Here is a 25,213-nt window from a genome sequence, read left to right as displayed (position 1 = left end):
ATGTTATAGCTCAGACAGTTAGACAAAACACCCCATTGGGTGTTGAAACCACAGCCTAGGCCCTTGATTAAGAAACATGCAAAATCACACCTGCTGGCCAGCATTGCCCCTTGTGTTTTCCTCCTCTCTCTCTTTTTCCTTTCCAACAAAGAACACTAAATGTCAAATGAATTTAATGTTGAGAAAAGGACCCAGGGTTAGGTTCCCACATAAACGTCATTCCATCAGTATTTTAGGTGGCCCAACTATGGATAGCTGGAGTAGTGTGGCTGAGGTCACGCCGTTTGTGATCTGGAGTTTAAAGCCTGATGTTTGATTGATGCCAGACAGATGTGACATAGATGGCTGACAACACAACAGATCTAGTCTCAACGGTTATCTGTGGTTTAGGCCTGGTTATCTTTTAAAGATTGACATATTCCAGCAAAGAACTCTTTTGCCACAGTTATATTCTCATGTGCATGGCCGTTAGCACCCGATATTGATGAGAGGATTCATTTGGCTCATCTATTCTGATATGAGAAAGCCTGAAGTCTTAAATTTCAAAAACTTCTCTTTACAAGAGAGAGTTTCTCCGGGTGACGTAGCAAGATGAGAATGTTGTGCTGTCTTTAGTAAAATTTGTGGTATTTGTGTCTGTTGGGTATTAATGTATATTATGTGCATTGAAAGCATGAGTGCCTTCTCTATTTTAAGCTATGAGCAAGGGACTGCAGTTTTATAAGCCATATGTATATACAATATATAGTATATATAATAATATAAAATGTATTTATAATATACATATAACAAAGTATATATGCAACTTTGCTAATTTTCTTGTTGTTTTCACTGGGAGCACTGTGAGTTTCCATAGAAACATGCTTGTGACAAAGTTTATAACCGTTTGCAGTTTAAGAATTGTGCCAAACCAAAAGCCTCTTTTCTGGAGCTTTTGGTAGACCCACAGCATGAAATGGGAGCTTGACATGTGTTTTCATGAGTTCTGTTGTCATCACTGAATCAAATGCAACCTCAGTCTTTCCAGTCCATCCTGCCAGCCCAGTTCCAGGTCCCATTTTGCAGGGTCCACTCAGGTGGCCATTCAATACCTGCCACCCAAGTCAAGTTTTATATCATTCTAGCCATTTTCCCCCTATCCCTCAAATTCCGTATTCAATTTGTCAGTAAATTCTATGTTACTTTAAAACAAAATTCAAATGAACTTCTCTCCAACTTGACTGCACACCCTCCATGCACACTTCAGCCTCATCTGAATACTACAGTAGCCTCCTAAAGACCCTCCCTGCATCCCCCCAGCCCCACACGGATCCATTTACCACAGAGCAGCTGGAATAACTATCAAAACACACACATCAATCAGATCGTGTGACTTTCCTGCTCAAAACGATCAACGGCTTCCCATACCTCTTGGCACACATTCTACATTCCTTAGGATGGCAACATCTTGGTCCCTGATTCCTGTCTGTCTCTTCAACCTTATCTCACAACCTCCCATCTTCCCCTCTCTTGCTCACCAAGTTTACTTTCCTGGCTCCTTTCAGTTCTGGGAAGAAGTCAAGCTCTTCCAGTCTCAGGGCCTTTGCACTTGCTGTTCTCTTTGCCCCAAAGTGTTCACACAACTCTACCCTTGTCATCATATAGGTCTCAGCACAAGTGGCATCTCCTCAGAAAAGTTTTCCCTGAAACCATCTTTAGATAGATACTCACTGTTATTCTCTCTTTCCCCTGTTCCTTCCTTCCGGGCTTTGCTATAATCTGTGATTATGTTCCTTGTTTACTTGTTTATTGTTTTCCTTCACAAGACTAAGTCCAATGAAGGTGGGAACCGTATTTATCATGTATCCTCAGTGCTTAGCACAGTATCTGGCACAAAGTAGGTGCTCAAGGGAATTCCCTGGCGGTCCAGTGGTTAGGGCTCCACGCTCTCACTGTGGACGGTCTGGGTATGATCTCTGGTCGGGAAACTAAAATCCCACAAGCCGCGTAGTGTGGCCACAAAAGGAAAAAAAAGTAGGTGCTCAATAAACACTTGTTGAATGAATGAACAGAAAATACTTTCAAATATTAAAGAAAAATCTGCCTATTTAAAATTTCTACTGTTGATTCTAGTTCTGTTTTTGAAGGCAACATAAAATGACTCTACGGCTTTTTATACAGACATTTCAAATCTTTGATACCCTTCTTAGTCATCTGATTTCTGTGCTATACACACCTCTGAACCTTCCCTTGTCGGGCGTGGCTTCCAACTTTCTCATCACAGTGTTCATTCTTTGTTGGAAGATACCAGTTTCACAACATCCCTCATTGAAAAAGCAGATGTGTTCTGACCACCACAGTGTCCAGTAGGAGTCACCTTCTTTGATGAGAATCATATCCAGCTTATGGAGCTTTAGTTTTCAGGATCTGTTGTTTTCCCCCCCAATATATTGCAAAATAGAACATTTCCCAGGGTTTCTGGCACCTTTCCCTTTCTTTATGGTTTCTCAAACTCACTGCTATGAGATTATATCTGCAAATTCTTTTCGTGCTCTGTAATATAATTTGTCTGGATCTGGAGGTTTGAAATAATCTGTATGCCTAGATTTTTCTTATTCCCTGAATTATTGTGGACTCCACTTTCCTCTTTTCATGGTCTCCTTTGCTGCACAATTAGAATTCAAAATCTATTCTCCTTGCTTCAGAAGACGGAATTTGAGTATTTGGCAACTTGGACATTTAGTTGCCTGTTAACATGACACTTTCTTCCTGGATGTGTCACTTCCTTGTTCTCCTCTTCCTCATTCTCTTCCTCCTTCTTCCTTTCTTTTTTTATGTTCTTTTATCTTATGTTCTCTCCCTTCCTCCTTTCCTCCTTCCTCTCCCTCCATCCCTCCCTTCCTCCCTCCTCCCCCACCCCATTCTCTCTCTCTGAACTGAATTTTTCACAGAAGACCTTTTTAATCACTCGTGTTTCTTAGATTTCCCATTAGCTGAGGCTTTAGCCTTCCTGAAAACCATCATTTTTTGTATTGGTTCTTGACTGTATGTCCCTCATGATCTCTCATGAACTGGTCCTTTAAAAAATATGAGTTCATGAGAAAGTTTTCCGTGTGGCTGGCTTACGAGTTTACTTTTCCTTTTCACTGGAATTCTTCATTATTACGTTGCCTTAGAATGTATGTAATCCTCCCCTTCCTTGCTATTATAGACTCCCAAAAGACATGGTCATGTTCTCCCAAGGTCCCTGTAATTTCTGTACGGAAACCAGTTCTTTCTCATTGGTTAAAATTATATCCAGAATGGCAGTTCCTCCTTCTGTCTGAGAGCTGAAATTGTTAGCTAGGAATGTTAAAAATTTTTATAAGCAACTCTATTTTAGCAAACTGTGAATTCCAGCAGACATAAAGATAGCTCAAGTCCCCATCCCCGTGACTGCTCGCTTGTAGTTATGTGGTCTGCCTTCAGAAAGCCTCATCCCTGCTTCGGCCATCCATGGTAAAGGCTCACCCCAGAAGGACCCTTGTTTGTATTTATCCTGTAATTCTATCCTGCTTCCACTCTTCCTGAGTGGCTTTCTGAAAGCCACAGGACCGTGGCATCTTTTGCATCTCTTTTTCGCATATAAGGCTATTTCTTCCTGCTTCTTTTGAACCTGCTGCTTCCTTTTCCTGCTGCATTTCAGGCAGGTGACTCATCTCACCTGCGTGAGAATGGCCATGCTTATGTTAACATTCCAAGTTCTCTTTCTTTACATCCTGTCCTCTGTGAATCGAAGTCAGAAATCTTTTAGCAGGTAAGGGTTTTTCCTGATGAGTTTCTCTCATTTTCAACTAAGGATTAGGTATGAGGTACCACCTGTAGTGTTCCATTCATTTCTCCAGTTTGTCCCATTCTTCTCACCCTTGATTCCCATTCTCCTTCATCCCTTCAGAAGGCTTTCCCTATGAGTTCCCTAGTCTTTTTTGGCTAATACTCTTTTGTATGGAAAGGTGTTCCTCCAGGAACTCTGTTGGTTAGGGTGATTAACTTTGGAGTCAGATTAAGTTTGAGAGCTGGTTCTGCCACTAACTAGCTGTGTGATGTGGGGCAAGATACTTAACCTAAGCCTCATTTTCCCCAGCTATAAAATGGGAACAATTATAGAACTTACCATTTAGGGTTGTCATGACTAAATGAGATAATCCACGCAAAGCATCCAACCCAGCACTTGATGCTTAGCGAGGGCTTCCAAAGTTGTTGTTACTATTACTGGTGACATTGGTAATTTTGTTCACCCTGTTGCCCTCTGCAGCCCTGGGTCAGGAGAGAATTTGGTTCCCTGGTGAGGGAAGAGAGGAGGAAAATGAGCAGAAGACCCCAGAAGGCATGAGAGAGATTCAAGCCCTTGGGAGGAAGGGAGAATAGATGGAAGGAGCAGCTGGAAAGGACAAGCTCAGAGAGGATATGGGTTTAGTCGGATGAGCACCTGGCACTCCGTTGCTTTTATTCTTGTCTTATGCCTTTTCCATCATTTTTATGGGCTGGTGTGTAGACATTTGCTGAAAGGGCTATCCCACCTGGATCTCATTGAAATCATGCAGCCTTTTCCTTCGCTGAACGTTTTTCTATCCCAGTGACTATATAAATGTTCCATTTGTGATGTAATTGTTCTGTTTCAGATTTTCTTTCCTAAACTAAAAACGAGAGTTATCCAAAACATTCGAGACAATGGCTTGAATGTAACGCTTTGTATGACAAACTCTTTGTTTCCTGAGGTTTGCATATCTTTTTCCTATTTAGTCGTCTACCTCTGGCTCAAGGTGGAGGCTCCAAAGGTCGGGGGTTGCACTGTGAAGAGGACGGAAAGATGAAGGGAATTACTTCTGTTGTAAAATTTCCACTTCCTAGAGAGTAGGGGGAAGCATGAGCTAAACAGGCAGCTTTCACTTGTTCGGAAATACAAATCCCAACCCTTGTTTTGGTTGCTTAAAATGTCTGCAGAAAACAGCCAGGTTCTGCCAAAATTATTTTTCTAAAGAAAATATTCTGTTGCTTTAGCTGCCTATGGCAGTGACTTTTTCTTGGAGTCAGTGAACCTTCCTTCCGTTTCATGATTCTGTCATATATCCACGCATGGAAAGAGGAGGGAGGAAGGAGGAATGGACCAGAATTTAGCTTTGACCTTTTTAAAGGTAGAAAATGGAACAGATCTTGTTCAGTGAGGAAATGAGGTAGGGCATGAATTATTTAGTTGTGGTAAAGTGGAAGGAGGAGTTTCAACGTTAAAGACCTGGACTCACTCTAGGAGGGAGACCTCCCTTCCCTCGTGCTCAGGTTCTCTAGGGCTCCTTAACTGTCTTCCTCTGTCCACCCACCTGCAGCCCGCAACCTTGACCTGTGCTCTTATGGAGGCATCATGGAGAGGTTATCCGACCACAGAGGAGAGCGCCCTTAATCCTGACTGAAGATTTGGGAAAAGGCTTCTCAGAGAAGATGACACTTGATATGGACTTTGCAGGGGGCTGAGCAATTCGAGAGGCAGAGTAGTGGGAGAATGGCATCCAGGCAGGTGGAGAAATGTGAGCAGTCACGGAGGTGGCAGGACTTCATCTCCCATGAAGACGGAGAGGAGCCTTTGTGTGCTTGGGTTTTATTCTGAAGGCAATGGGAAACATCAGGAGTTTTTGAGCAAAATGGGAACATGATGAGTTGTCTGGTTTGGAAAATAAATCCAGCAGCCATGAGAGGTGCAGATTCAAAGTAAGGAAACCCCACAGGGTTTGGTGATGATGTTGGTGAGAAGTGGAACTCAGGCAGTGGGAATGGAATAGAAAAGAGGGACACAATTCCATAGAGACTCATCAGGGACGGTTGGAGCAGAGTAAAAGGCTTCTCTGAGCTTACATCTGGAATGTTGAGGGGATGGTGGTGATGTTAAGTGAGTTGGAGCTCAAGGCGGAAGCATGACTGAGAGGAAGATGATGCGTTATGGATGAGAATAAGAAGTGTCTGTAGGTCCAGCTGAAAGCAATTGGAAATACAGATGAGGAAAAAAGATGAAGTTGAGTTGAAAAGTTGGGCTCATTTTCATATGCATGTTAGCTAAAACAAAAGGAGGAGAGATCGTCCAGGGGAAACATAAAGAAGGAAAAGAAAAAGCAATTGAGCATGGAATCTTGAAGAATGACTGTACTTAAGGATGAGTAGATGAAGAGGAACCCCCAGTAAAGACTGAGAATGAGCCTCCGTTCGTTCATTCATTCATTCAGTCAACAAATATTTATTGGTCACCCACCATGGGCAGGTCCTGGGCATCAAGGGTACAGTGGGAAAAGAAGCCCGCCTCCCACGGCTTGCGGTGTTGGAGGTGCTGGAAGAGTGCAGCACCCTATGGAAGCCCAGCAAAAAGGGAGGTGGTGGCTGGAGGGTGGAGGATGCGGGCGGGCAGGAAGAGCTGGGTCTGATGATGCTGACTGCACTGGAGGCTAAGAAGTAGAGAGGAGAGGTGGCAAAGGGGGCGGGGAGGAAAGAGGGACCGATGGGAAAGGAGACAAGGCAGAGGCCCAAAGGGGGGATTTGTCGCACTCGCCAAGCCCGACCTTCTTTTTCCTGCCTCACCTGGGGGAAAGTGAACACCGGCCCAATCAGCTTTACCTCGTAGCCATAGCAGCCGCTGGGAGTGGCTTTGTTGCACATTCTTGAAACTTTTAAGAGAGGAAGCTGCTTTTTTTTTTTTTACATCTTTATTGGAGTATAATTGCTTTACAATGGTGTGTTAGTTTCTGCTTTATAACAAAGAATCAGTTATACATATATATATATATGTTCCCATATCTCTTCCCTCTTGCGTCTCCCTCCCTCCCACTCTCCTATCCCACCCCTCCAGGCAGTCACAAAGCACGGAGCTGATCTCCCTGTGCTATGCGGCTGCTTCCCACTAGCTATTGGTTTTACATTTGGTAGTGTATATATGTCCATGCCTCTCTTGCACTTTGTCACAGCTTACCCTTCCCCTCCCCATATCCTCAAGTCCATTCTCTAGTAGGTCTATGTCTTTATTCCTGTCTTACCCCTAGGTTCTTCATGACAACCTAAGTGTCTATCATCGGATGAATGGATAAAGAAGATGTGGCACATATATACAATGGAATATTACTCAGCCATAAAAAGAAACGAAATTGAGCTATTTGTAATGAGGTGGATAGACCTAGAGTCTGTCATACAGAGTGAAGTAAGTCAGAAAGAGAAAGACAAATACCGTATGCTAACACATATATATGGAATTTAAGAAAAAAAAATGTCAGGAAGCTGCTTTATATCGAGTTACACACTAATTAGAAATACAGCACCGTTCCTGTCTCTTAAGACGTTCTCTTAAAGGCTTGCCCCGTTGTCTCTTTCCAGAATTCACTTTCCCCGTACTATTTCATTCACAGAGATTCTGGGCCATAATATATATAAACTAACAAAATATTAAAGATATAATATAAAATTATGCTACTATCTGATTATAAAAGTTCTCATTGCAAAAACTTGGAAAATACAATACAAAGTAGAAAATACAAATTATCCATTTCCCTTTTTCTTACTATTCTTTTGTTTTTCTTCCTAATCCTGTTTCTAGACACATTTTACTACATTTAAATGTTTGTGATCATTTTGTATTTACCGTTTCATATATTATTTTGTTTACTAATTATATCATAGGTATTTCCTCATGTCACTAAAATATCTATAAAAACATTTCATTCTACACATGCGTTACACTTTATCCATTCCTGTGTTATTTATTTAGGTTCTTTCTAATCTTTCTCTATTTTAATGCAGCAATTATCCACCTTTATACATAATTTTTTGTCCCTGACTCTTCAAATCCACTTGTACTTCAAAATGATTTCTGATATATTTTCCCCTAGAATCCTTATGTTTAAATGAATGTCTCATTAATACAATGAAAAGTGATTTCACCATCCTTTGTCTCAAAATGCAAGTTATTTTGAAATGTTATCTGATTATTTTGTAAACTCCATTTTTAAGTCAAGAAATTTGACCAAAATTGCGATAATGATAAATTGTATTTATTTTTGGCTCACTATTAAGCCCCAAGTTTCTACCCATGCTTGCTTGAATTCCATAGGTATAGCAAAAGGGGAACTATTTTTCCATGTTTTTAGGTTTGTCAGAGAATATTAATTTTGAACCCAGGTCATCTCTCATTCCTCCCTTCATATTCAGTTTTTCTCTTTGCTCTATTATAACACATCACTTTGTATGCGGATTGAAAGGCTACTCCAGAAAGCAAATAGAATGTATTTTTGTTTGCTGGAAAAATTAATCTGCCTTATAGAGCTTTTTGGATTATCTTACCCTCAAACATTTGGTGTGCTTCTGTTTTAAGTGTTTCTTATAAGAAGAATAAAGCTGGATTTCAAAAAAATGAACTTTTAACTGGCAAGTTTAATTCATTATTTTTTGTGATCATTGATATATTTCAATTTATTTTTACTATCTTTTTCATGCTTTCTATTTGTCCTGTAAACTTCTTTACTTATTTCACTTTTTTTGCTCCTCTAGTAGTTTGAAATTTATAGATTATCTTTCTAAATTTTTAATAGTTAGTTTTTAATTATGGCAATGGGAAGTGTCTTCCTAAAACTTAGAGGGCTTTAACTCTTTCAGCTTATAGGCTATTGTTACCCAGTATTTTACTTCTATTAAAAATGTTTTGCAAAACCTATGATATATAGAAAAGAATACAGCACACACACACACACACACACACACACACACACACACTCATGAATACTTATGTACCTACTATTTTTTTGTACCTACTATTTTAAGAGACAGAATATTACCTCTATTTATGTGCCCCCTCTCCCAATTTTTTTTTTACTTCACAAATTAGATGTATTAGTGTTGATGTTTATTTAGATTTATCCACGTGATAAATGCACTTTCTTTGCTCACCTGGTTACCATCCTTCTTACATCTCAAATCTCTCTTCTGTGGTGCTTTTCCTTCTTCCTATAGGATATATTTTTAAGAAGTTCCTTTATTTCTTCTGTATTTTAAATCTAAAGAGGATCTGTTGATAATAAATTATCTTAGCTTTTGTTTGTATAAAACATCTCTATTTCATCCTCATTCTTTAAATTTTGTTGGATATACAATTATAGATCGACAATTATGTCCTTTCAGCACTTTGAAGACATCATCTTACAGTATTTTGATATCTGCTGTTGTTCATAAGAAATCAGATATAAAGCAGGTAAGCTGTCTTTTGGTGTGGAGGGGGACAGTTTTTAAGCCATTCAATTTGTCTTACATGTTCTGCAATTTCACCAGGACGAGTTCGGGTGTAAGTATTGTTTGGAATATTTTGTAGTTCCTAAATATTAGTATCCATGAAAATTCTTGACTATTATGTCTCTCCCATTCTTTCTACTCACTCCTTCTGGAACTCTGATTAGATGAATGTTAGAACTCCTCACTCAAACTTCATGTCTACTAACCTCTCTTTCATATTTTCCTCCTCTATCTCTTTGTACTGTATTCTAAGTAGTTTTGTCATATCCAACTTTCAACTTGCTAATTATGCTTTTCAGTTGTTCTAATCTGCTAGTTAACTCATATGTTGAATCCTAAGATTTCAACTATACCTTTTACTTGCAGAAGTTAAGAATCTGCCTGGATATTAATGATAGTATTTCATTCCTTGTTCATATACTGAATTCTTTAAATATTGAAAACATACTTATTTTACAAACTATGGCCTGCCAGCCAAATCTAGCACACAAAAAAATTTGTATTTAATTAATTTATTAATTTATTTATTTGGCTGCATCAGGTCTTCGTTGTGGCAAGTGGGCTCTTCCTTGCGGCCCGCGGGCTTCTCTCTAGTTGTGGCGCGCGGACTTAGTTGCCCTGCGGCGTGTGGGATCTTAGTTCCCCGACCAGGGATCGAACCCACATCCCCTGTGTCGGAAGGCGGATTCTTAATCACTGGACCACCAGGGAAGTCCAACACACTCCTTATTTTTGTAAAAAAGGTTTATTGGAACACAGCTAAGCCCATTAATTTACATACTGCTTGTGTCTGCTTTCACTGTAGAATGGTAAAGTTGAATCTTTTTGATACTGACTGCATAGCTTGCAAAGCCTAAAATATATACTACCTGGGCCTTTAGAGAAAAAATTTGTCAAGTCCTGCTACATGGGATAACTCTGCTAAAGAAATTGTGTGTCTGATTATGCTATTTGATGTTTCTGCTCTGTCCCATGATGTCTTGCTCTGTGAGTGGTCTTGTGATTTTTCACTGTGAGCTCATTTTTGTTGGGGCATTATCTGTGAGAATTTTAGGAGGCAACTTGAGAGAATATTCCCTTTATTTGTGTTTACTTTGCCCAAGTGCCTAGGGAGCTAAAAGTCTAGGACTATTTTAAAATAGTTTCTTTGGTTTAAAATAGTTTCAGAATAGGCAAGTAGAGTGAATTTGAACCCCAGGCTTCAAGTCTGGGGTATGGTTATTTCTTCTGGTTGGCAGATGGGTACCTTTTCTTCCCTTGCAACCCAAATCAGAGCTGAGACACAGAATTTTTTTGATGTCTCCTTTTGCAGGGCAAATATTTTCCAGTCCATTCTTTCACTGGAAATTTGGGCCTTCAGGGACTCATTCCAAAGTCTCTATGCTGACACTCTCCTGCCTTGTCATGTCCCCCCCCCCAACAGTGGCAGATGCCATTAGGGGTCCACTACCTGCTTGAGTGAGCATTTACCATGCTAAATCTGGCTTCTGACTTCTACTTCATTTTTAGCCCCTGAGTATTTACCTTAATTTTTTGCCAAGTCAGCTATTCATTTTATTCAGAATTTTACAGGTTTTTTTTTAGGGGAGGATTTTCATGATAGGGAGTCTGTCATAATGCTGGAAATAAATGTCATGAAAATTTTAAATTAAAAAATGTACAGTTAGGATAATGGAAATGGGAAAGTTTTATGATACCCCTACAGGCTCCAAGCCTACCTAGTATTTACTTATATCTGAATTATGAGCTGCATCTCTGGAGTTTGGAACCAGGCCTTGTGTAGAGTGCGGGGAGAGAGGGAGAGTGGGCAAACGTTTTCTGAAAAGGTCCAGATGGTAAGTATTTTCAGCTTTGCAGGCCATATGCAACTACTCAACTCTGCCACAGTATCATGAAAGCAGCCATAATTACATACTGTGTAATGAATGGGCATGGCTGTGTTCCAATAAAACTTTATTTACAAAAACAGGCAGTGAGCTGGATCTGGCCTGCCGGTTATAGTTTGCAGACCTCTGGCCTCATGCAAATTAATAAACGTCTATAAGCGTAAGTTTCCTAATCTCTAAAATGAGGGTAATAATAGCTGTGTTATACATAGGTTGTTATGAGCATGAAATTAGAAAATTCATGTAAATGCTGGTGTTAGCTATGATGATGCTGGCAATGAGGATGGTGGTGTCAAACCAGTTTCCTGATTTTGTAAGATTATCAGGTGTGTCTTCACTTCAGAACCTTCAAATACATCCCGTGCAGCAGCTGAGGACTCATAATAGAAAGCTGACAATACTGCAGGAACAAACAACTTTAAAATCTCAATGGCTTTAAAGAACTCAGATTTCGGTCTTGCTCACATTAGGTTTCCAGTACAATTGATAGGAAACTCTCTTCCCTGTTGTCCCTCTGGGACCCAGGCCGACGGAGCAGCCGCCATCTTGAAATTGCTGGTTACCAGAGGGAAGGAGCTCTGGAGGGTCTTGCAGCAACAATTAAATGCTTGGTTTGCAAATGCCACGTGTTATTTCTGTGCACCATTCATGGTCAGAATGGGTCACGTCTTCCCCTCCTGCCCCTGTCACCCCAGTTGCTGGGCATGCTGTCAGCAGACGATCCCCCCCTGTCAGCCCCTCCAGGAGTGCGTGCGCTGCAGAGCTGCCCCCCTTCCCAGGGCAGCCCACATCCAGTGACTGCTCCAGGTGGGGCACCAAGGCCCAGCCACTCTGACCCAATGCGGGACAACTCGAATGGCCATTTTAGCTTCAGAGATCCTCGTGGGTTCGGCTCAGTCTGCTGTTGGGCAAACTCGACTTCTCCCTCTGCCCAGTCCTTCTTCCTTCTCCTTCTTTCTACAGGATTACTCCCAAGGACAGTCCTAAAATAAACATCCTATACACTAAACTCCATCTCAGGGTCCTTCCCAGAAAACCCAATCTGTGACACCCTCCATATGCCCAAGATGGGGAGGGCTAGGAATATCTCCCAGGGAGACCTGAGGACTACCTCATTCACTAGGGTGAGCACACACATGGGAGAGTCTAAAATCAGAGCAATGATAATAGCAAATAGTTATTGAGTGCTGATCTGCTGCATGCTGTACAAGAATATGTTGCTTGGATTAGTTTATTTAATCCTCTTAACACCTTACATATTATCCCAGGGGATTAGACCAGATGACGGCAAGCTATGGCCTGCGGACCAAATCTGCCCATTCATTTCTGTATTGTCTAGGCAACTTTCATGCTACAATGGCAAAACTGAGTAGTTGTAACAGAGACAGTGTGGTGTGCAAAGTTGAAAATACCTACTGTCTGTCCCTTTTCAGAAAAGCTTGCTAAACCTTGTGTTAGGTATTATTCCCATTTCACAGATAAGCTTCAAGAGGTGCATGGTTTATTAAATCATGGAATGCCATTTTTTGGTTGCAAAGGTAAATGTCCATCGCGTGGCCCCCTTCAGTGATGGCAGGTGTAGAAACCCCTGTGCCATTTATGGGTCTTTATGAGTGCTCAGCAAATGAACGTGAACGATTCTCTTCCCTTCCCTTCCTCCCACCATCTCCCTTTGTAAAATCAAGGTCTCCTCTCCCATCTCTGTGCTTAATCTCACAGAAGACTCATCAGTTTTTGGTGTCTTTGACTCTAAAACCCCTGGAGGAAGCTCCATTTTCCCAGAAATGGCTACTGGAAGAGTTAGGGCAGTAAGTGTGTAGAGGCTGAGCTGGCTATCAGGAAGCACTTCATGATCACTAAGAAATTATTCTGTGTGCTGAACCATACAGTGATTAAAAAAAAAAAAAGCAGCCTTGACAGATCTAAGGCTGAGATTATCTAAGCGGTTCCCAGGGCAGAACTGAGTAACCCAAAAACATTCCCTCATAAAGTGATTGTTCAAGGGGGATTCAAGAACTTAGCTCCTTAATGCCCAGTCAGCTTCTTCCCAGATTCATCCAGAACATAGGCCGAGGCACACAAGTTTACTCGCAAACTCAGGAGCAGAGCTAAGAACTGAGCCCAGGTTGTTTGACACCAAAGTTTGTGCTCTTAACCATATATTCTACTCCTTCCCGGCAAGCAAATACCCAGGATCATGTCCTTACATCCTACAGATGCTGTTCTACGTGCTTATAGATTTTCCGCCGATGATTTTTCTAGCAATTAGCTACAAGAGGACTGTGGGAAGAGATTCCATTTATCCATCTCTTTATCCCATGCCTTCTAAAGAAAACTTCCCCAGCTTTCAGAGAGAATCCTTGCATCTATTCAGGCCTATTAGATCACTAAGCAAAAATTTCTAAAACCCATGTTCCATTCTTAGTTAATTAGAAAACAATTGGGGGAATTCCCTGGTGGTCCAGTTGTTAGGACTCTGTGCTTTCACTGCCAAGGGCGCAGGTTCCATCCCTGGTCAGGGAACTAAGATACTGCAAGCTGTGTGGCGTGGTAAAAAAAAAAAAAAAGAAAACAATTGGCTCTCAAAAATGGCTAGTGAATGAATAAATGAATCCGTGAATGAATGAATGAATCAGTCTCCAGACCCCTGACAACTTAAGGATCTTGGGCAACCTTTTTTGCTTATGATGAAGAAAAGATAGGGACTTCCTTGTGGCGCAGTGGTTAAGAATCTGCCTGCCAATGCAGGGGACACGGGTTCCAGCCCTAGTCTGGGAAGATTCCCACATGCAGTGGAGCAATTAGGCCCGTGCGCCACAACTACTGAGCCTGCGCTCTAGAGCCTGAAAGCCACAACCACTGAGCCTATGTGCTCTGGAGCCCGTGCACCACAACTACTGAGCCCGTGTGCCTCAACTACTGAAGCCCGAGCTCTCTAGGGCCCACGTGCCGCAACTACTGAGCCTCCGTGCTGTAACCGCTGAAGCCCATGCGCCTAGAGCCTGTGCTCCACAATAAGAGGAGCCACCCAATGAGAAGCCCGCGCACTGCAACAAAGAGTAGCCCCCGCTCGTCACACCTAGAGAAAGCCCGTGCACAGCAATGAAAACCCAACACAGCCAAAAAAAAAAAAAAAAAGAAGGAAAGATATTTGGAGGTTTCTTGTCGTGGACTGCTCATAGCAGTTAGGTGTCCAAAAGGATAGTCATTCACTCAACAAACACCATGCGTTTACTTACAACAAACATTTACTATGATTTGCAAACTGTGTTAGGCACTGGGAACATGATACACCAGGTGTCTGCCCTCAACACAGGCCTCTAGTGATGAGGTGGAGGCCGGGAAGTCAGGTAGGTTCATGGGGGTGGGGTGGCATTGAGGGTTGGCCGGGTACTTGTATATAAATATAAAGATGGAAGATGCTCTTCGAAGTGAAATGGAAGTGTAACATCCAGGTTGTGGATTGAAAAGGGTTAAGTGGAAAGTTCTGGAGCAGCTGGCAAATGTAACCTGATCCCTCTCAGCAGTAGCTTGGGCTTTAAAACCAGGAAACCTGGAGGAATCAACAGAGACTGGGCTGGTTTTACTGATCTCCCCTCACTGTTTAGAAAGCCAGGCCTCTCCTGGTGGAGCTAGTGTTTCTCTGGTGGTGTGAGTTACTTCTGTATATTGCTCCGTTCATCCATATTATGTGGATTTTTACTAGATCCATTCTCAGAATATGTCCTGGCCTCCCATAACAGGGTAAGCTGAGAGGGCAACAAAAAAGAGATGCTATAAAAGCCTTCACTACTTTAATGGTATTACTGGGAATGTAACAGTTTTCAGACAGAAATACGACAAAATTCTTTCTACAGAACTTTTCAAACTGTCAGTTCAGAGGGAGAAAACTTTTTTTTTTTCCTACAGAGAGCCACTGCTTGATTCAACTTAATTTAGGTTTGGGGGGAAATTTGGGCAAACCCCATTGTTCAGCAGAACCCTGCCTTCAAAGAGCTAAAGACAAGTCACTTTGTCATCTGTTGTCATTGTAACCAAACCTCAACTATTATTAACCATGACTTGCCTTAGTTCTGGTTTATCTTAGTAAGACCAAGAAGAAAAAATGTCTTCAGCTGCAAAAGTATTCTATGTCTACTACCAAGCATGTATTCTGTGCTTAATGCCAGAGATGGATGAGAAATGCTCTAAGAGTTAGGAAGAGAGAGTAAACTGAGGTTTAGGGTGGTCCAAAGAGCTTCATGGAAGTAAAGGATCTTGAATTCTATTTTGAAGGAGGAGTAGGACTTAGTTGAAGAGATGATGGTATGTCAGGAGAATGATGTAAGGTGAGACTAGAGGCAGGAATATGGGTGTCCTTTTTTTGCAGATTAGTGGCTGGCCAGCCTTTTTTTTTCTTTCTTTCAAAGAGAAAGAAGAAAAATGGGTAGATAAATGTAGTTGAAACAGAGGTTCATTTGGGAGAGTAGCCCAAGATGAGGTTAAAAGAGTGAGAAGGAAGCAATCTTTGAAGGGCCTTGGGTCTTAGAAGACCAGACAGGCTGTCTAGGAATTGATATGTAGAGGTGGTACAGTAACTTCCCTCATTTTCTTCTTTTTTCTAGGCTGCTTTATTCACTGTATGATATTTTAATCAATTTTATGGGAGGCAGAGAGAATATTTTTGGAAAAAAATAATTAGAATCAAGCGTTAAACTCAGGCAGCATCACATACTTGTGCCATTGGGTGAAAATTCTAATGTAGACAAGAGAAATAACAATGACTAATGTCCTGAAATTTACACAAAGAAGCAATTCCATCAACTCAACAACCCGGGAAGCATAGGGGCTGACACAAAGCGGAAGGTTCCTCTTAAAATTGGATCATGACTTGTCAGTACCTGCATTTGAGGGAAGAGAGCGTTACTCTGCTTGCCTACCAGGCACTCAACCAACCTTGCAGGTGTCTGGGCATCTTTGAACTTAAATTTAAGCAGGGAAACTAGGTGAATGTCCATTGACTGAATGGAAGATCAGAGTGTTTATAACTGAGGCACCAAAGTGAACTGCATTTCATTGGGGGCTGTTTTGTGATCAAAAGTCATGTGTTTCATAGAGTTGAAGGGCATCTCAGTTCAGTGTACATCCAAGTATTTCCCAAGATGCAAACTCTTTGAGACAAAGAACACATTTCCTTTGTGCCCTCTTGAATGTTGACCAGCCAATGACCCAGTGAAGTTTGGAGGAAGTGAATGAAAAGTATAAATAAAATTGTATTGATAGCTACTTAATTATTATGTAGTTTCATGTTTAATATTCAAAAATTTGACTAAATGGGTATGAAAAGCCTCAATGAAAGTAAATTGATGAACAGATTTTGGTTCCCTGAAGACAGAGGCATTTCATTGTCTTTGGCAGCTGCCACTGTGTGATACTTATCCTTGATTATACTCAAGGTAAGTAAGAAACGACCAAAATAATCAGAAAGGGAAATTTAGTGTACATAAAACGTTACTTTTGGTGAATTTCCTTTTGTGGATGGGCTCTTCAAAATTTGTAGAAAACTAGTCCATAACCCTGACACTTTTCCTTTTATGGGTTTCATTTCCCACAGTCCTTTTTTCAATACTCACCACACATGTAATTACTTGTTCCAGGTCTGTTTACCTCATTAGACTCCACGTGGACAGGGTCTGTATTGCCATGGCCAGGCACTCAGGGTCAGCACAAAGGCACTCGCTGGGGATTGCAATCCAGCCAGGCATTATTTAAACTTCTCCACCTGAAATGGAAGTTTGTTTTGATTTTGCTGTGTGGGTTTACGTAGGCTAGCTGGGGGCCCTGGGGTCAACACACATTTGTTGAGTGACAACTAAGGATGCTTAGATTTCAGACCTGAAGCTTTAAAGGGAAGGAAAGCCCTGGTGTAAACCTTGGTTCCACTTGTTGCTCAGTTCCAGGGGCACCTCATCTTTCTCTGCACATCAGCTCTGTTGCCATCTTGCTGACACATCTTGGCAGAAACACTGATACCTCCATGGGTTGAGTCTCAGCTTTACTTCTTTTTTTTCTTTTTTTTAATTGGCCTTGCAAACACAAGACCTCAAAAAATTGGGTAAAAACTCAGAATTGTTCCTCTCCACGGAAATCTTTAGTAAAAGGCGAACGATTTATATGATCTGAAGAGAAACCAGAGTATGAGCTTTACTTCTTCACTGGTAAAGCTCCGTGTGATTTTTCATGGAAGCTGAGTTAAACGTGGAGGAACTCACACATTTCTAATCTCTTTCATCTCTGCTCTTTTGATGAAATGGTTGAAAGAACAAGGGAGAGGACCACAAGAGTAAATGTAGTACCTCCTTGCAGGCATCTCGAGCTGAAGCTGCGGTCTTTGGCCACCAGCTTGTGTGAGAGAACACAGGACGTCCTGTGTCTCCCACTTCGCATGTGGTGTAGGGCAGCCAGCCAGCCACCTTGCTAGCACCTTCCAAGGTCACAGGTTTAATTCTAGCCCAAACCTGGACAAGCTGATGTTCAGGTCAGAACCCACCGAGGTTCAGAAATGGCTGCCAGGGTCCTGGTGAGCAGCCTGAGAAGATTAGCCCGTGGATGCCAGGTATAATTCTCCTCTCCCTATGTTTCCTTTTCCCCTCCTCCTACCTGTTTGCTCCTCTTCTCATTCATTGATTTCTCCTTCATTTTGCACTTCTCCAATCCATCCTCTTCCTAGCTTCCCTCCACCCACCTCTTTTTGTCCCTCCTTCCACTGCATCCCCTCTCTGTCTTCACACTTTCTCTCCTGTTTTCCCGTCCCTTTCTTTTCCATTCCTCAATCTCCCTCTCTCTCTTGCTTTTACTCTCCTTTCTCTTCCTTTTGTCTACAACTCACTGAATTCCTATTTCTCTCTGTCTCTTCTCCCCTCTCTTTCTAAGAATTTCTTGATGCAATTAGAACTAAGAGGGGCTCCATGAAATCCTTGGCTGGAAGAAAAGATGGGCGGAAGGGATTCTGATCGTAGGCAGCCACAGAAGTTGATTTGTAGCTGATCTTAAATGTGGGAAAAGATTTTCAGTTACAAAACTCATAAAATGTAAGGATGAGGGAAACTGGCTGCATTTAGAATTTGACTAATGGTTTCAAAGTGCTTTAAAAAGTTTGGCATTTGCCAGCCTTCCTTTCTTCCCCTAATCCTCAAACCCATGAGTTTTTATGGGAAATATAATCCTTTTTTCTGATTCATTTACACTTAGCTCATCTGAGTATTGTTTTGTAAAAACCGTCTGAAGTCCAAGAAGTTTTATGAGATCTTTAAAGACTTGTGTCTTGAACCAGGAAGTTGTGTACTGCCCATATAAACGGACCTTGAAACCTAGGGGTCTTGGCATTAAACAGGGTCTAAACTTGGCAAAGACTGGTCCCCATGCCTGAAAGAAACTCGGCTTTCATTTTCAGATTAATAGCGAGTTCAGTGTTTTAGATGAGTGACCATCTCATATGATAGTACATAGGTTGCACAACACATTTTTCAAGGATTATCTTACTAGTTATGTAGACAGCAAGAGGCTGATGTGGAAAAACTATGACTTTGCTGGAGTTTCTCAACTAGAGGGGCTGCTTGCTTATGTGTATATTACCACATTCATGGTTGTATATAAACACACATGCATACAAATGTATATGATCATTCACGGATGAGATTAACATTTACGCTAGAGATTCTTCCCGTGGTTACGTTTCAGAGATTATCTGATTGTAACGTATCCAAATCTGTCATAAGGCAGGTCGTAATCAGATTGAAGACTGGGGTGAGATACCCACCTCTGCTTTGCTGTGGGTCAAGAGAAAGAAAGATTGCGTTGTATCTTTTGAAACATTTTTTTTCTGCAGTCATAGAGCGTGGTTGAGCTCACTGCTGTCCCCAAATGTGAGGACCTTGGGTTGATCTCCAGGCCCTCTGGAAACAGGCTCTCAGGTGAAATGACTTGCTCAGGTTCCCGTGGGAAGTGAAGCAGCCACACTGCTCCAGCCCAGCCCTCTGGATCCCTGTCCAGGCTCTGCCCTCTGCAGGCAGCTGCCTCTCATTGACCAAAACAGGCTTTGATGTATGCCGTCCATCTGAGTCCTGCAATGCCTAACAAGAAGAGCTCACCCACCACCACAGACTGCAGTCTGGTCCTTTGGTGATGCTGTCCATCACTATTTCCTGAGCTTTCACCTGTCTGACACGTCTTCTTTCCAGCCTAGGCTCTTCAGCATGGAGTTATTGCTTCTAGACACCCCCTGGCCCCATCTACTTCAACTGTTGCTCATAATCCCTACCTGAGAGAGAAAATCTCTGTAGACTGATTTGAGCTGCGGGTAGGAAATGTTTTCCCTACATGTTGTGAATTTTCCATGAGATGACAAAGAATTGTGGGTTGTCCAGTGACGTTGCCCTCTCACAAATCAGATACCGCCTTGGGAGAGTTCGGTTATTATCTCAAACTGTTGCTTTATTTATCTTTTTAAAAAGCTTTTGTTTATTTACATTTTTTCTCTCTAACCAGATAGGAAGATTCTCCAGAACAAAAAGGTTGTGCCTGTGATACTTTGTTTCTGCAAAGGGTCAGCCTCTCTGCTTGCCTCAGAGCAGCACTTGGTGAATATTTATTAGCTTGTGCGCTGTCCTTTCTACAGAATCCCAGCCTGGGAGGCATTTTCTTCACCCACCCTCCTTCCTCAGTCTTCTCAGCTGGTTCCCTTTGGCCTGGCTCAGAGACTGACCTTGAGTGACCTCTCATCTTGTCCACAGGGATGTTCTTAGAGCCACAGACTCTTAGGGCTGAAAGGAATTTTTAATCCAACTTCTCTGTTGGATTATAGAGGAGGAAGTCAAGGTTCAGAGAGGAGAGGTGAACTGCCTGTGGTCTTTCAGCTACTTAGCGGCAGTGTTAGGACTGAACTGAGGTCTCTCCCTCTGGTCAAATGCTGTTTATTCTGTGCCTGGCTCTCAGAGTGTGTTCTCACATGAAACTGGTGGTCAGACAGATGGACTGAGACCCTCTCCTGCCAAATCAAATATTGGAGGTCTTTCTCCAATGTACAGAAAAAATAGATTAAGGGATTAAGTTTCTTCAACTTTAAATCATTTCTATTAATTCTTTTTAAACCATTGTCACCTGCTACCAACTGTCCACTAGCCAATGCGGGGTTTTCTATTGCATTCATGTAATAAAAGCGTGAATGCTGCTGGAGACACCGTTTTAAATTCAAATGCTAGAAGTAAATATGTTACTATTTCATGGTTTCCACCCAAAAGCACCCTGACCCCAGGGACTCTGTCCCCTGGGACATTCTGCATCTCCCTTAATGTGATTTTGTGTCATCTCCGGTGAGTGATCCTTTCCTTTCGGATAGGGGTCCAGGGAACTGATCTGACTTTAAAAAGAGACTAATAATGGCTTGGCGTTATCATGGATCCTAAGCCCTGTATTCCTGTCATACAGGCCTTTTCACCAGGAGCAGGGCTGCCTGCGGGGTCGATTCCTGTTGCGGTTTTCCCAGTCTACGCGGGCGCCCCCTGCTGCCCACCCTGGTACATGCCAAGAGAGGAGTAGGGTACCAGAAGCTGCACACTCAGAATCAGTCACGCGGAGTTTACAATCCCAAAGGGAACCATCTAAACACTTTCGATGGACACTCCGCGCACCCCGAGCAGTCCTTTCTGGGGCCCGATCTAGTATTTTAATCCAATACCCACAGCAAGTATCCGAGCAAACACGGATAAGAAAATGACTGGAAATGCCTTCCAGACAGTATCAAATGAGTCCTGTGGGGCTTCTAGAAGGAAAGGACCGTTCAGTGACTTTGCCGAGTCCTTTGTCCTTTCCCGGGAGACGGGATCGAGGAGCGGGGACCTCTGCCTTGCCGACCCATAGGAACAATCGATGTGGATGTGGAGAGTGGCGGCGTGTTCTCGGGCTCATCTCACGCTTTCCCCAATTAGGATTTACTGCCTGACGTCACGTCTGCCGGAGATTGGCTGTTCAGATCTGACACTCGGTTCCACGGCGAGAGAAACTTTTTAAAGACTTTGCAGCCCGGGCTGCCGCTGAGCGTCCCGCGCGCTCACACCCGCCCTCGCCCACTCTCGCCGGGTCCCGGGCGCGGCAGCCCCTGCGCCGGCGGCGGGGCGAGCGGACCCTCACCTTGCGCGGCCCGCGCCCCTCGCCCCTCCCCTCCCGGGCCCCGCGTTCCCCACCCCCACCCCGCCCCCTCCTCCCCGCCGCTTTCGGCTGGGGTCTGGGGCCGTTCAGCAGCCCGCAGAACTTCCTCTCCTGCAACCGAGTTTTCCTCCTCCCCGCCTTTCCCGGGCTCGCGGTTGTTCTCGGGGGAGCCTGAGTGCGCGTGGGCGGCCGCACCGGGCGAGCGGCGCGGCCGGGGGCGGGGGCCGGGGCCGGGGGCGCCGGCTGGGGCCCGCGATGGCGGGGGCCTGGCTCAGGTGGGGGCTCCTGCTCTGGGCAGGGTTGCTCGCGTCCTCGGTGCACTGCCGGGTGCGGAGGATCACGTACGTGGTGCGCCCGGGCCCCGGCCTGGCGGCGGGCGCCTTGCCCCTGGGCGGGCCCCAGCGCCCGCGGACCTTCAACGTCGCGCTCAACGCCAGGTACAGCCGTAGCTCGGCGGGCGCCGGGGCCCCCTCGGAGCGGACTCGGCGCACCAGCGCGCCCGGCGGCGCGGCCCTGCAGGGGCTCCGGCCACCGCCACCGCCGGAGCCGGCGCGTCCCGGGGGCTCCGGCGGGCAGCTCCACCCCAAGCCTGGCGGTCACCCGGCGGCCGCGCCGTTCGCCAAACAAGGCAGGCAAGCGGTGCGCTCCAAAGTGCCGCAGGAGACCCAGATCGGCGGGGGCTCGAGGCTGCAGGTTCACCAGAAGCAGCAGCTGCAGGGGTAAGCCCACACCCTCCCTCCTTCCTCGCGCGCGCCGCCCGCGCGGGTACCCGGGGAGACGCGGCTCCTGGGAGCCCAGCGGCGGCCGTGGGCGTAGTGCGCCGTCGGTGGGTTGTCTCCTCCCCGCCCGCCTCTGCCTGCCTCGCTTGCAGCGCGGCGGGAAGAGCGGAGTGCGGGGAAGCCGGGGAACTTTGAGGATAAACTCCGATCGCATTGTTACTGAGCTGCGGGTAAACACAAAAGGCATTTCTGCCTGGGGCGTAACCTCCTGTGCGCGAACCAAACTACTCCTAGAAGATGGGCGTAAACGTGAAGTCACTACAGCTTAATCCCTCAGCATCAATTAAACTTCTCTTTGCAGCTCAGTTTAATTTTTTTTCTTGAGCTAATGGAAAAAAAAAAAGTTTGGAGGAGGGCTGCCTGTAAAGATCCACTTCCTGTTTTGTGACCTGGAATTTTCAGCATCCTACTAATTGCGAGCTTGGCTTCCCTGCACCTGTGGGGTCTGTTTTCCTGGGGCGGCGTGTCTTAGCATTGACAGGAGTTTCGGTTGGATAGTTTGTTACTGGGCGTTCATAAACGTCCTCCTTGCCCCTCCTCCTCATTAATCACAGGTTGAGAGTGTGGGGGAAGACTTGTTTTGCTTATTTGTTGTTGTTGTTTTCTTCAGGGGTGGTTCCAAGCGTTGTGATTTCACTCCTGTTTGGACGCCTCTCTCTGAAACTCAGATTCAATTTAAAACGTGGGTGCAGATAATACACAAAATACATTTGGCTCTACTTTACTTTTGGAGTTAAGAAAACCGTTTATTTGGACCTTGTTCTCCCCTCCTGTATAGTTCTAGGTTATGCAGGTTTTGGTTCTTCCATCCTTCCCTGATACACTGTCCTTACCCTTCTGCTTGGGCAGCTTTGGGTTGGACATCCTGGGTCCCTGTTTCGAAGCCAGAGGAATGTGGAAGCAGGAGGCTGGGCTTGCAGGAGCACCCTGGAGGCTTGGGTTCTCTGGAAGGGAGTGTCGCTACTACTGGACTCAGGGGTCTTGCTTTGTTTGTTTCAGGGTCAATGTCTGTGGAGGGCAGTGCTGCCATGGCTGGAGTAAGGCCCCTGGCTCCCAGAGATGCACCAAACGTAAGTTTCCAGGTTCACAGCAGCCCTGCACAGTAGGTGAAGTGGGTCTGTCCACACGAGGCATCCCACAGGGGTCACTTGAAGAGGCTATGCAATGTCTGTGATGCAGTCTACCCCGTTATCTGAAGCCTTCATCACCACCCAGGAAGGGCTGGGCCAGGGTAATGATGGTATCAAGGCCAGCAGCGATTCATTGTACAAAACCGTGCCGTGCATCCAAGATTCCCTTGCACCCAACCGTGGTATTAATTACTCTGTTACCACCGTGAATCAGGGGCTAGGAAAAGAAATTCCCATTGGAGGATGTGCCGTATGGCAGAACCAGTGCAATTAATTTAACCATGGATATCGACAAACGAAAAACATTCTTTAAGTTGATGGTAGGAGGGGAATGGGAAGTAGGACGCCCTGCTCTGGAACAAAACATCAGTAGTGTTAAAGCTTTCTGAAAACAGCACTCAGAATCTGCCGTCCTTGTGGCCTGTTTCCTAGGAGGTAACCACTCTACTGTTCTTCAGAACTGACAAGTGGGTTTTCCTGCATTGTTTCTCCAGCTAATACACAGGCTTAGGAGTGTTTTGAAACATATATTAATGATGCATATAGATTTGAGAACATCAGAAAATACTTCCCTCTGCATTGTGAAATTAAAGATTAAGGTAAAATATTCTTTGAGGGTCCTCTTGACGAGTTGATTCTGTCTGGTGCTACCTGGACATAAAGAATTCTTACTTCCATTCAGGAGTAGTTAAGCATTCTTATGTGTTCTCTGCATAGAGTTTGAACCATAAACATGTGGATTAGAATCGTTCAAAATTTTAGCTGCTTTTTGGTATTCAGTGTAATAAGTAAAATTTAGCAATTTGTCTTGTATACGGTTTGGATTTTAAAATGCTGGTGAATTAATTAAAAATTTTTTCTATTATGGTCATTTCTATTACAGTCATTCTGGTGAACTTGCTTGTTGGAAGATGCCTTCAATCCTTGAAAGAAACAGGACTTTGGCATAGTGGCTTTAGTTTTATAAAAAGCAGTGTCCAGGTGGGTTATGATTTGGCTGTGATCAAGGAGTAGTGGCAGACATGAACTCACTAATCAGCCTCCTTGATATTGAACTCAAACCGCTAGGTCAGAAATACTCAGGGTTGTAGGCATTTTATTTTTAATTTTAAATTTATTTTATTTATTTATTTTTGGCTGTGTTGGGTCTTTGTTGCTGCTCGCATGCTTTCTCTAGTTGTGACGAGCGGGGGCTACTCTTCGTTGCGGTGCGCGGGCTTCTCTTGTTGTGGAGCACAGGCTCTAGGTGCGCGGGCTTCAGTAGTCGTGGCATGTGGGCTCAGTAGTTGTGGCTCGTGGGCTCTAGAGTGCAGGCTCAGTAGTTGTGGCACACAGGCTTAGTTACTCCGCGGCATGTGGGATCTTCCCGGACCACGGCTCGAACCCGTGGCCCCTGCATCGGCAGGCAGATTCTTAACCACTGTGCCACCAGGGAAGCCCCAGGCATTTTAGATTGTCGTAATTCTTCACATCTTCTTAGATTACACTTGACAATAGCGCACCAGCATTTTCCTGAATTTACAATTGCTTGGGTCCAATTACATACCCTCTCCTCCCTTCGGTAACTCCTGCTATGATGTTGTTTGCCTGTTATGTGCAGACAGCTCATCCATGACAGCAGCATTGCTGTGCAAAGTGGGTATTGCTGTGTAAAGATTAAAGATACAGAGCAGGTTGTTATAGGTGATGGTTGTTATAGGTGATGGTGTTATAGTGCTCCTTGGTGCCCATTAGAGAGAATGTGTTAAGACTTTCAAAGAAGTTTACTTGGCAAATGATGCCGTTGAGTGCCCTCTCTGAAAAGAGAGTAGTACCCCATTCTTAGGTCGTCTGAGGATTTGCAGGTCCAAAGAAGATGCTCTAGAAGGAGAACATCCGATCTTGAGGAATCACCTCTTGGCTTCCTGCTTCTCCAGGTGAGGAAGGCAAGGGCACAAGTGTGCCTCGGTTTAGCCAGGTTTGC

At 44.0% G+C, this 25,213-nt stretch overlaps 1 protein-coding gene and 1 non-coding gene across 6 annotated transcripts in view; one reads left to right on the top strand and one right to left on the bottom strand.

The window, feature by feature from the left end:
• Positions 1 to 17,218: 17,218 nt before the first annotated feature.
• On the bottom strand, positions 17,219 to 17,334 carry LOC115854340 (U5 spliceosomal RNA). Its single transcript, XR_004039964.1, has one exon. It is a non-coding gene; the product is annotated as a U5 spliceosomal RNA (small nuclear RNA).
• Positions 17,335 to 21,596: 4,262 nt separating this feature from the next.
• Positions 21,597 to 25,213, top strand: part of LTBP1 (latent transforming growth factor beta binding protein 1) — a 424,584-nt gene continuing 420,967 nt past the window's right edge. For all 5 annotated transcript variants that reach the window (XM_030857973.3, XM_030857970.3, XM_030857967.3 and 2 more), the window contains exons 1-2: positions 21,597 to 22,060; positions 23,120 to 23,190. In XM_030857973.3, coding sequence (XP_030713833.1) covers positions 21,597 to 22,060; positions 23,120 to 23,190 — 535 coding nt within the window. The remainder of the gene's footprint in view (positions 22,061 to 23,119; positions 23,191 to 25,213) is intronic.

The sequence above is a fragment of the Globicephala melas genome, chromosome 12 (genome assembly GCF_963455315.2).
Source record: "Globicephala melas chromosome 12, mGloMel1.2, whole genome shotgun sequence".
NCBI classification, from domain to species: domain Eukaryota; kingdom Metazoa; phylum Chordata; class Mammalia; order Artiodactyla; family Delphinidae; genus Globicephala; species Globicephala melas.
Note: the sequence above shows the minus strand (reverse complement) of the source record. Positions and strands in the feature narration are given on the sequence as shown.